General features: G+C 42.7%; 1 protein-coding gene across 1 annotated transcript in view; it reads right to left on the bottom strand.

Annotated features, from left to right (window-relative positions):
• Nucleotides 1-11,160: 11,160 nt before the first annotated feature.
• LOC308374943 (long-chain specific acyl-CoA dehydrogenase, mitochondrial-like) overlaps nucleotides 11,161-13,792 on the bottom strand; it is a 60,694-nt gene continuing 58,062 nt past the window's right edge. The window contains exons 9-11 of the mRNA XM_080850937.1: nucleotides 12,023-12,150; nucleotides 11,831-11,917; nucleotides 11,161-11,669 (exon numbers count right to left, since the gene is read on the bottom strand). Of these exons, the coding sequence (XP_080707063.1) occupies nucleotides 11,576-11,669; nucleotides 11,831-11,917; nucleotides 12,023-12,150 (309 nt within the window). The 3' untranslated portion in view covers nucleotides 11,161-11,575. The remainder of the gene's footprint in view (nucleotides 11,670-11,830; nucleotides 11,918-12,022; nucleotides 12,151-13,792) is intronic.

Here is a 13,792-nt window from a genome sequence, read left to right as displayed (position 1 = left end):
GTTCCAGGACGTCTGCCGATTGCTGGGGGTAAAGAAGACACGGACTACCCCACTACACCCCCAGAGTTATGGACTGGTGGAACGCTTCAACAAGATGCTGATGGAACAGTTGACCAACACCGGCAATCGGCAGGCAGATGGGGACCTCCACATCCCCATGGTCCTGTGTGCATACAGGAGCACAGTTCAGGAGAGCACCAGATGCACACCCGATACCTTGATGTTCGGCCACAAGCTCCGGACGCTGGTGGATCTGTAAGGGATAATGTATAGAACGCAGGTCATTGTCGGGAAAATAAGCCCCGACAGGGCGAACAGCACCCCGACGCGAAAGCGGAGGGGTGTTGCTTCACCCTGAAGGGGCTTATTTTCCCGACAATGACCGGCGTTCTATACATTATCCCGCTTATTATACGGTTACAACTAAAACAAACAAATTACTTAACACCGTGTGTCTTTTTACAATGCATTTGTTACTATACGTAGTGTTTAAAAGGAGAGAAATAGTTCGCCAAAGACGTTGAACTTCAAAGACAGTTGAACATTCTTTAGAACACAGCTGCTCAACCGTCCGCTGAAACTCCATTGATAAGTTATCGTACTACTTGCGGAGTGCTACGAAAGACGTGAATTAGAGGCAAAAAGGCCACTTTCCTTGACAGCGGTCATTAAGTCCATAGCAACGGTCAGTTATCGGAAAATAGTTGACCGCAGAACGTTGGGAAGCCCCATTCAAGTGAATGGAGCATTCTACAGCATTAAGAAGAGCCGTGTAATAAGGCGTAATAGACCACAGCTGTAAGCCTAGCCATAGTGCTATGTGTTGTGTATATCTCATTGCTGTGTGTGTGATCTATGTAAATACCTGCCTGTTATGATCTCATGTAATTTGTATATATACCTTGAAGTGCCACCGTGTTTATGTCTGTATTGTGATTATAATCTTCTGTATTTACCGTTAATCTTTGTCTGAGTATGAGTGTTTGAGACCAGTAAAGAGTTTGGAACACAGCGTTGACTCGAGCTCCTTCTTTACTTCGCCACAATATTTACATTAATAATTTCTTCCCAGAGTTCCATGCGGGTGCATGCAGTCTTCAGGAACCCCAACCAGTTTAAAATGCGCCCTCCTCCTTTATGTATATCAGGGGTCGGGAACCTTTTTTGCCTGGAGAAAAAAAATCTCAGAAGAGCCACAAAAAGACGGTTACAAGAAAAAGTTTGGATATTTAACTAGCAGTTACTTTTATTCAACAGAGTTTTTGTAATACATTTTCTACTAGATCTACTAGAAAGTTATGTTTCTAGTAACTTGAAATGTAAATGGCAATGGGAAATGACAGAAGTTAACAACGTTAAAACGTAACAACAACATGAAGTTAACAACACAACACTCGAAATTGAACATTAGGCCTATCAAGAGATGAATGCGACTTCTGGTGCTGCATAGACTTGCTGATGGCCTTGTAGTCTGGCTCATATTCAGTAAAGTGAAGCTTCATGCAAGTATTGAGGTATATTTATATATATATATATATATATATATATATATATATATATATATATATATACTTACATACAATATATTCAACAACAGCACACACAGTGGCGATTCTAGAACATTTTACATGGGGTGGCAAGTTGAAATTCAAGGGTGTCATATCACAAACACATTTTTTTGTAGGGATAGGCGCGCTCTACATCCAAAATAAAGGCGTTTTTGGGTGCGTGTAAAAGATTGTTTACTTACAGTAGAAAAAAACCGCACTCGCAAGCTTTTCTCATTGCTATTTCATTTAGACCGGTCTATTCACAGACGCGTTTTGTCACACTGACGATGTCTTAGGCCAAAACGCGTCTTTGAATAGATGGTCTAAATAGAATAGCTATGAGAAAAGCTTAAGAGTGCGGGTTTTTTCTACTTTAATACCACACATGCCTGGTGTCTATATGTATTTATTTATACAATTCCAGATAGTGAAAACAGACAACAGTAATGTCTTGCCAAGAGTCTAGATATTGTTTCAAAAAGCCAGAACAAATATTTGTCTTTTTTAATAAGACTTAAAACACTGTAGGCCTACATAATACATATATTAACATATTCAGCAGCAAAACGTTCATGACATATTTCCCTTCATAATGACAAATGTGTTTCTAAATGGCCAATTTCATTTCTAATGGCTTGTTCTGTATTGGGTTATCACATACAACATAATGTATGCGTGACAAAACGGTTAGTATCTAAAATCTGATTTCTTAATCATACGTAATGAAAATAAAAACTGCAATAACATTTTCTGTCAGTCCACTTTACTGTAGCCTACTAAAGACGTTAGTAAGACGTTGGTAGCGAGCTAGCTACTGTATGCTACCGATTTTTGCAAGCTAGCAATAAATAAACGATTGAAATTACAACGGAACTGTCTACCACATATGACCACCCATCACATTTTCTTGATTCACGATTCAGCTGTACTGTAGATTCTGTTATCACTGCAAGCCTACAGAAGGCTTGTCTCAAGTTTGTTTTTAGCTTCTCAAATGCTTTCAAACTGGTTCTTTCCTTCACTTGAATGTAGCGGGCAAGTTGCACGGAGCAAAGCGAACTCATGGACTCAACCATTTTACAGGGGAGGGGGAACTTAAATATTTTAGAAGAAGTTGCCAAAGAGATCAACAGCTTAAGTAGCAAAAATATAATACCATTCAATAAATGAATAGTATATTATAAGAAACACTTCTGACAACCTGGGTGGCAAGTGGGGTGGCAAGCAAAAAAAATTAGGGTGGCAGCTGCCACCCCTTGCCACCCCGGTGGCTTCGCCACTGAGCACACAGCATAACAGAATATACAGCCGGGGAAAAAATTAAGAGACCACTTCAAAATTATCAGTTTCTCTGGTTTTACTATTTATTGGTATGTGTTAAAGTAAAATGTACATTTTAGTTTTATTCTATAACCTACTGGCAACATTCCTACCAAATTTCAAATGAAAATATTGTCATTTAGATCATTTATTTGCAGAAAAATGACAATTGGTCAAAATAGCAGATCTCCAAACGGACTGGAGGTTCTTCTAAGTTCGTCTTCTCTGATGAGTCCAATTTTCAGCTTTGCCCAACACATGGTCGTCTGATGGTTAGACGGAGACCTGAAGAGGCCTACAAGCCACAGAGTCTTGCACCTACTGTGAAATTGGACTCATCAGAGAAGACGAACTTAGAAGAACCTCCAGTCAGCTTTGGTTCAATCCTTATGGTCTTTTACAAACCTCAGCCAGGCAAAGTACAACGTTGTCCCGGAAGAAAAACTTGCTTCCTTTTGCTCTGATAATGTTCCCCAACTCTGAGAAGTGTTTTTTCCAGCAGGGCAATGCTCCATGCCACACAGCCAGGCCAGTAAAGGTGTGAATGGAGTACCACCAGATTCGGACCCTGTCATGGCCAGCCCAATTTCGAGACCTAAATCCCATAAAAAAAACCTCTGAAATGTGATCAAGAGGAAGATGGATGGTCACGAGCCATGAAAAGAAGCCGAGCTGCTTGAATTCTTGCGCCAGGAGTAGCATAAAGTCACCCAACGGCAATGTGAAAGACTGGTGGAGAGCATGCCAAGACACATGAAAGTTGTGATTTTAAATCAAGGTTATTCCACCAAATATTGATTTCTGAACTCTTCCTAAGTTAAAGCATTAGTATTGTGTAGTTTAAAAATGAATATGAGGTTGTTTTCTTTGCATTATTCGAGATCTGAAGACACTGCATCTTTTTTGCTAATTTGACCAATTGTCATTTTTCTGCAAATAAATGATCTAAATGACAATATTTTTATTTGAAATTTGGTAGGAATGTTGCCAGTAGGTTATAGAATAAAACAAAAATGTACATTTTACTTTAACACATACCAATAAATAGTAAAACCAGAGAAACTGATAATTTTGAAGTGGTCTCTTAATTTTTTCCGCGGCTGTATATACTCATATACAATATATACAACAACAGTACACAGAATAATACATGAAGAAATACAGAGATGGTATGTGTGACTTGCAGTGAATAAAGTGAAAGTTTAGTGCATGTCTGTATTTAGTGTTCTGATGGCCGTAGGGAAAAAACTGTTCCTAAGACGTGTGGTCCTTGCTCTAAAGGATCTGTACCGTCTGCCTGGGGGCAGGAGAGTAAACAGGTGGTGGCATGGGTGAGAGGAGTCTTTTAGGATGTTGTTGGCCCTGCTAAGGTAGCGGGAGCAGGCAATGGATTCCAGGGAGCAGCCAGTGATCTTTTGTGCTGTGTTGATGACCCTTCAGAGGGCTCTTTTGTCTACTGCAGTGTAACCGGAGTACCATGCCGAGATGCAGTACGTCAGTACACTTTCGATAGTGGTGCGGTAGAAGGCCACCATCAGTTACACTCCAGGTTGTTTTTCCTGAGTACTCCCAGGAAGTGTAGTCGCTGCTGTGCTTTTTTTTTTTTTTTTTTTTTTTTTTTTTTTAAAGGTTACTTTATTTTTAAAAAAGCATAACAAAAAAAATTATAATTCCAATGTAGTACAATATGATCAGGATTTACATTTACTTCATACTAACATGTTGTCCTACCGTAACCATTTTTAGTGTGACCCTGAATCCCAATAGCACCACATTTAAAGTGTGACATTAAACACATGACAGACAGACAGGTGACAGACGAACAAACGGAGAGACACATAACCAGGCAGGTTGGCAGGGAGCAAGGTGGGGCAAAGACAGAACAGACAAGACAGGACAGGACTGGACAGCTAAACACATGGGATGCATTAGTTATTGAAAAGAATGGTATATTGGGAGGTTACGGAAGAATGTTGAGAATGTTATTTGTAACTTGGGTGTTGGTGCGCTTGAATGTTGCTAGTGAGTGCCTATGTGTATAATGGTAATGCAGGAGGGTGGGGGGGGGGGGGGGGGGGGGGGGGGAGTTATAAAACATTAAAAAGTGGTGTCTGTTGATATATGTGGCTTATGGTTAGGTTTTGGTGATGTTTCCGTTTAATTTAGAAATGATAGAAATGGTGACCAGGTATTTTCAAAGGCTGGCATTTGCCTACCTCTATGTGCGTTGTGTTTTTCTATTGCAATGTATTGTGTGATTAGATTTTTCCAGTGGTTGATGTGGCAAGATTTCTTTGACTTCCAGTTTTGGAGGACTACTTTCTTAGCGACAGTTAAAGAGATGAGCAAGGGGTTCTTGAATTTTTGCGGGATGTGGACTATGGAGATGTCACCAAGGAGACAGAGTGTTGGGGTTGATGGGATTCTGAAGTTCAGGATGGTAGAGAGTGCTTCAGTGACCGTGATCCAAAAAGAGTAGACTGGTTGACAGAGCCACATGGCGTGTAGATAATCGTCTGTGCTACCCAAAGTGCATTGTGAACAAATACCTGTGTTGGTTAAGCCCATTTTGAACATTTTACTTTGGGTGATGTGAGATCTATGAATGACTTTGTATTGTATAAGCTGTAGGTTTGTGTCAGTGGTCATGGAAAATGTGTTTTTGCAGATTTGTTCCCAATAATCGGGGTTGGGAGTGAAGGCCAAGTCATTTTCCCACTTGGTCGTTGGGAGTGTTATTGTTGTTTTTAGGTTTGCTATTATTGTATATAGTTGGGAGGTTAATTTTTTGAAGTTATTAATTTTCATGAGATTTTCTATCAGTTCAGAAGGTTGTAATGTGTTGTTGGTTAGTCTAGTTTTATCTTTAATTTTATGCTTAAGCTGTTGATATTGAAGAAACTGTTCTCTCCCAACCCCATATTTCTGGGTCAGTGTGTTGAATGACATTAATTGGTGGTTCTCAAACAGGTGGGGAAGATGTGTGATTCCTTTTTGTGCCCACGTGGGAAAGTGAAACGGTTTGTTCTGTAATGTGAAAGCTGGGTTGTGCCAGAGAGGGGTGTACTTGTTTAGTGCCAGTGATGATTTTGTGATTTGGTTCGTTTTCCACCAGGCTGTCAGAGTTGAGTTGATGGTAATGAGCTGGCAGAAGTTGGATTTTTTTATTGATTGTGAGAGGAAGGGAAGGTCTGCAATTGGGATATTTGTACATTGGTTTTGTTCCAGTTCCAGCCATGGGTAGTTGTGCTTTTGTATATTCATCCATTTGACTAAGTATTGTAATTGATTTGCTAGGAAGTATTGATGAAAGTTTGGTGCCTCGAGTCCACCATGTGATTTTTTGTTTTGTAGTGTTGCGAGCGATATTCTGGGGTTTTTATATTTCCAATAAAATTGTGTTGTTAGTGAGTTGAGAGTTTTGAACCAATTGTCTGTAGGAGTGGTGGGAATCATAGAGAAGAGGTAGTTAATCTGAGGAAGGATTTTCATTTTGACTGCAGCTATTCTTCCAATGAGTGTGAGTGGATGTTTAGACCAGCGTTTATAATCGTCTTCGATTTTTTTGAGGAGGGGAGTATAGTTGAGGGTAAAAAGCTCTGACAGCCTGGGGGAAATATGAATCCCTAGGTACTTGATATTGCCAGTATGAAAGTGGAGGGAAGTGTCCTGAACTCCAGAATTGCATCATCTGAGAGGGGTAGTAAGATTGATTTACTCCAGTTGATATTATAATGTGAGACATGAGAGAATTTATTGATGATATTGAAGATTTCTTGAAGTGATACCTGTGGGTTCTGTATATAGAGTAGTAAATCGTCTGCATATAAACTGATTTTGTGTTGTATGTTTGCTACCTGAATTCCTTTGATTATGCTGTTTTGTCGTATTGCTGCTGCGAGAGGTTCGATGAAAATGGCAAAGAGAGAAGGCGAGAGGGGGCATCCCTGTCTGGTGCCCTGGTGCAGTGTGAAACTCTGTGAAGTGATTCCATTAGTGGTAATTGTGGCCCTGGGTGATGTGTACAGTGTTTTAATCCAGTGGATGAACGACTCTCCTGCTGCTGTGCTTTTTTAACTGTCACTGAGGTGTTGGCAGACCATTAGAGGTCATCTGTTAGGAGGGCTCCTAAGAACTTGAAGGAGTGGACCTTCTCCACACAGTCCCTGTTGATGTAGAGTGGGGCCGGATCTGCACTTTGCCTTCTGTAGTCCAGAATTATTAATTATGTTTTTGTGGTGTTCAGTGAAAGATTGTTGTCTGAGCACCACACTGTCAGTTTCTGTACCTCATCTCTGTACGCTGATTCGTCGTCTTCTGTTATGAGCCCGATCACGGTGGTGTCATCAGCAAATGTAATGCTGGTGTTGGTGGGATGGGTTGGGGTACAGTCATGAGTGTACAAGGAGTACAGTAGTGGGCTCAGTACACAGCCTTGTGGAGAGCCAGTGCTAAGCGTGATGGTGGAGGAGAGGTGGGGGCCGAGTTTTACAGTGTGTGGGCGGTTTGTGAGGAAGTCCTTTATCCAGGTGCAGATGGAGAGGGAGAGGCCTAGTGCAGTTCATTTGCTGACTAGTATGTCAGGGATGATCATATTAAAAGCTGAGCTGTAGTCAATGAAGAGCATTCTTATATAGGTTCCACGGAGTCCCAGGTGGCTCAGTGCGGTGTGGAGGGCTACGTCTATGGCATCTTCCGTGGACCTGTTTGCTCTGTAAGCAAACTGATGCGGGTCGAATGTGAGGGGAAGGGTTAATTTGATGTGGCGAGAAACCAGTTTCTCAAAGCACTTCATTATTACAGGTGTTAGTGCAATTGGTCTATAGTCATTTAAGCTGTTGATGGCTGGTTTCTTAGGGACGGGGATGATGATTTAGGCACGGTGGGATGGTTTTAGGCACGGTGGGATTGTAGCTAGAGGAAGCGAAAGGTTGAAGATCTTGGTGAAAACCCCAGCGAGTTGGTTGGCACAGGAATTGAGTACCTTTCCAGATACTCCGTCAGGGCCAGCGGCTTTTCTGGTACTCACTGATTTGAGCACACATCTCACCTCATGTTCTTGTAGGGTGAGAGTATGGCTGCTGGGGGTTGGTGGAGTCAGTGTAATTGTGGTTGGCCTGTTGAACTCGAAACGGGCAAAGAAATTATTAAGTTCCTCTGCCAGTGAGGCATCAGCGTGGACAGTGCTGGTGTTGCTGTTTTTGTAGTTGGTGATGTTCTGAATGCCCTGCCACACTCTCCTTGGATTGTTATTAGTGAGATGGTCTTTAATTTTCTCCTTGTAAGCCCTCTTGGCATCTTTGATGCCTCTCTTCAGGTTGGCTCTAGCAGTACTATACAAAGCCTTGTCACCTGATCTGGAGGCGGAGTTTCGCTCCTGGAGTAGGGTCTTGACCTTGCTTGTCATCCAGGGTTTCTGGTTAGGGTACACCTGAATCCTTTTGATTGCAGTTACAGTGTCTGTACAATGGTTAATGTAGGACAGTACAGTTCCTATATATTCCTCCAGGTCCTGTTGTTCGAATATGTCCCACAGTCTGCTCAAAGCAGTCCTGCAGTTGAGACAGAGCTCCCTCGGGCCAGAGTTTTATGGTCTTAATGTAAGGTTTTGTCTTCCTCCTGAGGGGTGTACATGCCGGGAAGAGGAGCAGTGAAAGGTGATCTGACTGTCCTACGTAAGGGAGGGGTGTGGCTTTGTAGGCATGTTTTAAGTTGAAGTTTACGTGGTCGAGTGTATTGTTCCCTCTGGTAGCACACTTGACATATTGGGTGAACTTAGGTAGTACTGTCTTCAAGCACCCTTCTGGGTGAGCCGGTTGGTGTTTACTTACAGTGAGTGAGTGCTGCGCTAACGTTAGCATCCGGTGGTATGTAAACAGCTGTTTAAACAGTTTAAACAGCTGGCAAGTAGAAGGGTCTACACATAGTTGATAGCATTTCTAAATCAGGGGAGCAGTGACTGCCTATGATGCTGCGGTGCGACTAGCGGACCAGTCATTGTGTAAATAAATGCAAAGTCCCCCTCCTCTGCTCTTACCTGAGTCCAAGTTTCTGTCCTGCCTATGGATTGAACAGTCCGCTAGTCGCACCGCAGCGTCAGGAATTAACGTGTGAAGCCAGATTTCAGTTATAATCATCACGCAACAATCCCGAATTAAATGGTTTTCTGTGACCTGGAGCTCCAACTCATCCAACTCCCCTCCAGCCCTCGTTGGAACAGCCGTTGCAGGGAGCCTCTGGAAGCACTGCCACCACACATTGTATCCCCGGCCCCAAGATCCCAGTCATTCAACCGCTGTTCCCACCATCCACTCTGATAATCGGCGACTCCATTACCAGACATTTGCGCTTCGTCAATGTTATCATGCGTTGTATGCCAGGCGCCTTGGCTACTGATGTCCTGGCCGAGCTCCGGGATATGCTACCAACCCTCCCATCTACAATTCGGAGGATCATCCATGTCCATGTCGGGTCAAACGACTCTTCCCGTTGTCAGTCAGAGCTCACAAAAATTGACTTCAGTGCTCTCATTAGCTACCTTAAGCAGTGTGGTAAATCTGTATTTGTCTCTGGTCCAATTCCTACCATTGGGCGCAGTAACAAGCGTTTCAGTAGACTTTTGAGCCTTAACACTTGGCTTCGGGACACTTGCGGGGAAACCAACGTGTGCTTTATTGACAATTTCGATGTGTTCTGGAACAGACAATCACTCTACTTGAGGGATGGGTTACACCCAAACGTGAAAGGCACTCGCCTGCTAGCTGCACATATCCATTACACCGTGACATGCAGTCGCCATGCCCTGAAATGACTTCCTGCCTCTGACTTCCGCTCTTCACCTGTAGAATCCACGATCCCCCTGCAGCATACAGCATCTAGCACCCTCTGCTGTCACATTCCAGTACTGGCAACCTATAGGGACATACCCAAGACCGTGCGCGTCCGAAGCGGCGGGGTGAACTTCCTTAACATTCGCCCATTGCAACGCTCTCAATTTCAACCGCCTTCGGATTACCTTGCGGCTAAAGTGTCGCTACTGAACTGCAGGTCCGTGTCAAACAAGACCTTCATCCTAAACGACTTTTTCACACAGCGAGATCTGGACATGCTGTTTTTAACAGAGACATGGATTGGCTCCCGCGCTGGTGAGTCATCTGTTTTTGGCGATCTCTGCCCCACAAACTGCTCATTCATAAGCACTCCGAGAAGTTCGGGAAGAGGAGGTGGAGTGGCTTTGATTTTTTTAAATCGGCTTAAGGTACAAACACTCTCTGCTGGGAGCTTTTCTTCCTTTGAAGTACAGTGCGTAAAAATAGAATCTACAACTGCACCATTGATGTGCGCACTTGTTTACAGGCCTCCCAAATCAGATAAACATTTTATACAAGAGTTCTCAGACTTTCTGTCCCATTTTGCATCATCTTATGACCGTTTGTTAATTTTGGGGGATTTTAATATTCATGTCTGCTGCCCAGGCAAACCCCTGGTTAGTGAGTTTTGCCATGTAATGGAGTCATTTGGCCTCCTCCAACACATTAAACAGGTGACACATGTCCATGGGCACACCCTCGATCTGATTTTATCCCATGGATTTTCCACTGATAACATAAGCATTGAGGATGCATCCTTCTCTGACCATATGCCTACTGTGTTCAATGTTCAACTATTTAACTCACTGTATACAGCCAGATCTCCTGGCCACTACTCTCGTCATATTAACTCTTTTACTGGAAATAAGTTCTCTGAATGTTACTTGGGAAATGCTATAACTGCCTCTATCAATGCCCATGACCCCTGCTCCAGCCCTGATGAGCTAATATCCCTCTTTAACACATCTTGCTCAGCTATCCTTGAGACTGTGGCCCCTCTTAAATTCAGACGTAAAGGTAGCCTATCAAAAGTAGCTAGCTGTTACCTAGGCAATTAGATTCAAAGATTCATGATCTTGTAGTGTGGCCAGTCTTCCGACCAAGACGAAGCCCGAAGTTGTGGCTATGTGATCGCATAGTGTGACATGTTAAATCGTGAAGGAATGTTCGACAATCGTGTAGTGTGAACCGGCCATAAGCTGACAACCTGGCTAGAACACATGTTGAGGGGTTAAATATTGATACTGGATAGGTTGTATGCTTGTACCAAAAAGTGTCCGACAAAGTTTTAATATGAGTTTTGGCCCCCTGACTATAACCTATTGTTGCAATTTTTATACTTTTTTGTATTTTTATGATGTGTATTTCTACCTGTGTCAGAGTTCTCATTTCTAGTCTTATACGTACTTCTGTACAGAGTGTAATGTGCAATACATTTATTTCATTCAAATAATATGTGAGTGAACAATGGTACTGATCATTCCAGTCTGATCTGATGTCTCCTATTGTTAAAAACACCAATGAGATTTAAGAAATACAAGTATAATCTCTGGTAGAAGTCCACGTTAAAAGGCACAGTTAATCTTCAGTCAAACATCACATTGCTACAGCAAACCCTGAGCTTAAACAGGCAGAATAACATCATGATGAGACCCAGAGCAGAGTCATTAATATGAACACATGAGGCCCAGAGCAGAAACACATTAATATGAATGCATGAGGCCCAGAGCAGAGACATTAATATGAACACATGAGGCCCAGAGCAGAGACATTAATATGAACACATGAACACATTTATGAGTAGTGCACTTCAGGGGGTCACCACCATCCCTCTCTCTAGTTTGGTCCCACAATGGTTCGGGCAATCAGCTCTTTCATGATTTCATTAGTTCCTCCATAGATGGGCTGAATACGGGCGTCAACAAACGCTCTTGATGAGAGAGAGAGGAGAGATTTGACTCATTATTGACTCAGCTGAATCATAATACTCAAATATACTGTATAAAAAGTTTGAGTAGAATAAGTAAATGTGTGGGACTTAAAGGGCATGAGTGTAAGTTTGACTAGAATAAGTGAATGTGTGGGACTTACTTTGCGATTGGAAACTCCCACATGTACCCCCATCCACCATGCAGTTGCAAACACTGAGTGGCCACTTTATTCTGCAGGTCAGATGCCCTAAAAGAGAAAGCCTTAGGTCAGCCAGCATGCTTTTTGGAGCTTCTTCAAAAGTCTTGGCAGTGTGCTGCCAGAAATGATGATGACGTTTGTCTTTACTCTCACCAGTATTTAGCCATGGATGCAGTGGAGGAGTCTAGTCGTTTGGAAGCGTGGAGCTGGAGGCAGCTATCTACAAACGCTCTGGTTACACAGATCTCAGTCTTAAGCTCAGCCAGCTTGTGTTGAACAGTCTGAAAAAGGAGAGCAGTCTGTGAGGGGAGAGCAGTCTGTGAGGGGAGAGCAGTCTGTGAGGGGAGAGCAGTCTGTGAGGGGGAGCAGTCTGTGAGGGGAGAACAGTCTGTGAGGGAGAGCAGTCTGTGAGGGGGAGCAGTCTGTGAGGGGGAGCATGAATATCTGCGATGCTGGGTAAGTTCTGTTAGCAATCTGAGATCGACTATGCCACCAGCAGGATTAAGGTGACATCTTTCTAAACTACTAAAAACATGTAAAGAACTCAGCGATTTTGCCATACAAACATGAAAAAACCTTTTCTAAATGTATACAGTGAGAAGAATCTATTTTGCACAGCTATGTGAGGAATGGAAAGCAATCAACATGCACATTTAAGTTTTTCTCCATTGCTTTAGGTCATTTCACGAAACAGAAATTACAGTCTCAAAACAACATATGCAAACCTCCAAACCACTGGGCACTTGTTCACAACAGACTGGCATTTCTCATTCCTTTAATCAGGGGAGGACTGGCCATCGGGAATACCGGGGACATCCCCGGTGGGCCGATGGCCCAAAACACCAGCCCATTATCATCATCAATCGGCCCACCGCCATCAGGCCCACTCTCAGCGCATATCAGTATAATATATTTAAGTTGTATGTTAGAAATGTCGCAATAATTTGCTTTTGGCCGTCGCGGACCATTATGGGGCACTGGCGGACCACACTTTGAGAATGACAGTGCAGTGCACGTTTGCTTTATAGGCCTAAATATTAGGATTGTTGTCAAATTCAGATTGTGTTTGGGGGACGGGATTTTTAAGAAATTCCAATCAGACATTTTGACCGGTGAGATGTAATATTTTCGGTCATTTCATTTTTTTTTCAGACAAAGTCCAGTAATTACCGGACAACGGAAACGCTGGGTGGAACACAGCACATGACATGCTGGAAAGATATGTGGAGCAGCAACCTGCCATATTTTCTGCGATGGTAGACAAGTCTGTGAAAAATAGTGGCAAAGACCTAGCCATGCTCACTGACAATGAGCTGAAGCTGGCCGAAGACCTCATACAGTTGCTTGATCCGTTGAAAAAGATGACCACTCTGATGAGCAGTGAACCAACTCCAACTTCCTCAATGATTCTCCCACTTAAGACAATGACTCTGAAATCCATGACATTAGATGCACAGGACAGTCCAACTATCAGGGAAGCAAAGCTAGCCATCACAAAGGACTTGGAGAAAAGATATACAAACCCAGATCTACTAGACTTACTACAATCCTGACCCCAGGTTCAAGTCATTACCTTTTCTTGATGAAGCTGCCTGTGACTAAGTCTACACGGACCTCATTACAGAAATTGTGGAGCATGGACATCAGGTAGGCTATTTGGTTTTCTTTAAATATGATCATAATGTGCTTTCCATAATAATAATAATAAAAATAATAATAATGTATGTATTTATTCTTGCAGTTTGAAGCAGTACAAGCTGGAACATCTACAGAGGAAGAGCAACCATCACCAATATCCCCTCCTCAAAAGAAGACAGCCATGTCAGAGCTACTTGGGGATCTTTTCAAAACAACAGAGGAGCAGCAAACCAAATCACTCGCCAAAACTATTGAGGAAGAGGTTTCCCTATACAAAGCAGCTGA

This window comes from Sprattus sprattus (assembly GCF_963457725.1).
Source record: "Sprattus sprattus genome assembly, chromosome: 14".
Classification (NCBI taxonomy): domain Eukaryota; kingdom Metazoa; phylum Chordata; class Actinopteri; order Clupeiformes; family Clupeidae; genus Sprattus; species Sprattus sprattus.
Note: the sequence above shows the minus strand (reverse complement) of the source record. Positions and strands in the feature narration are given on the sequence as shown.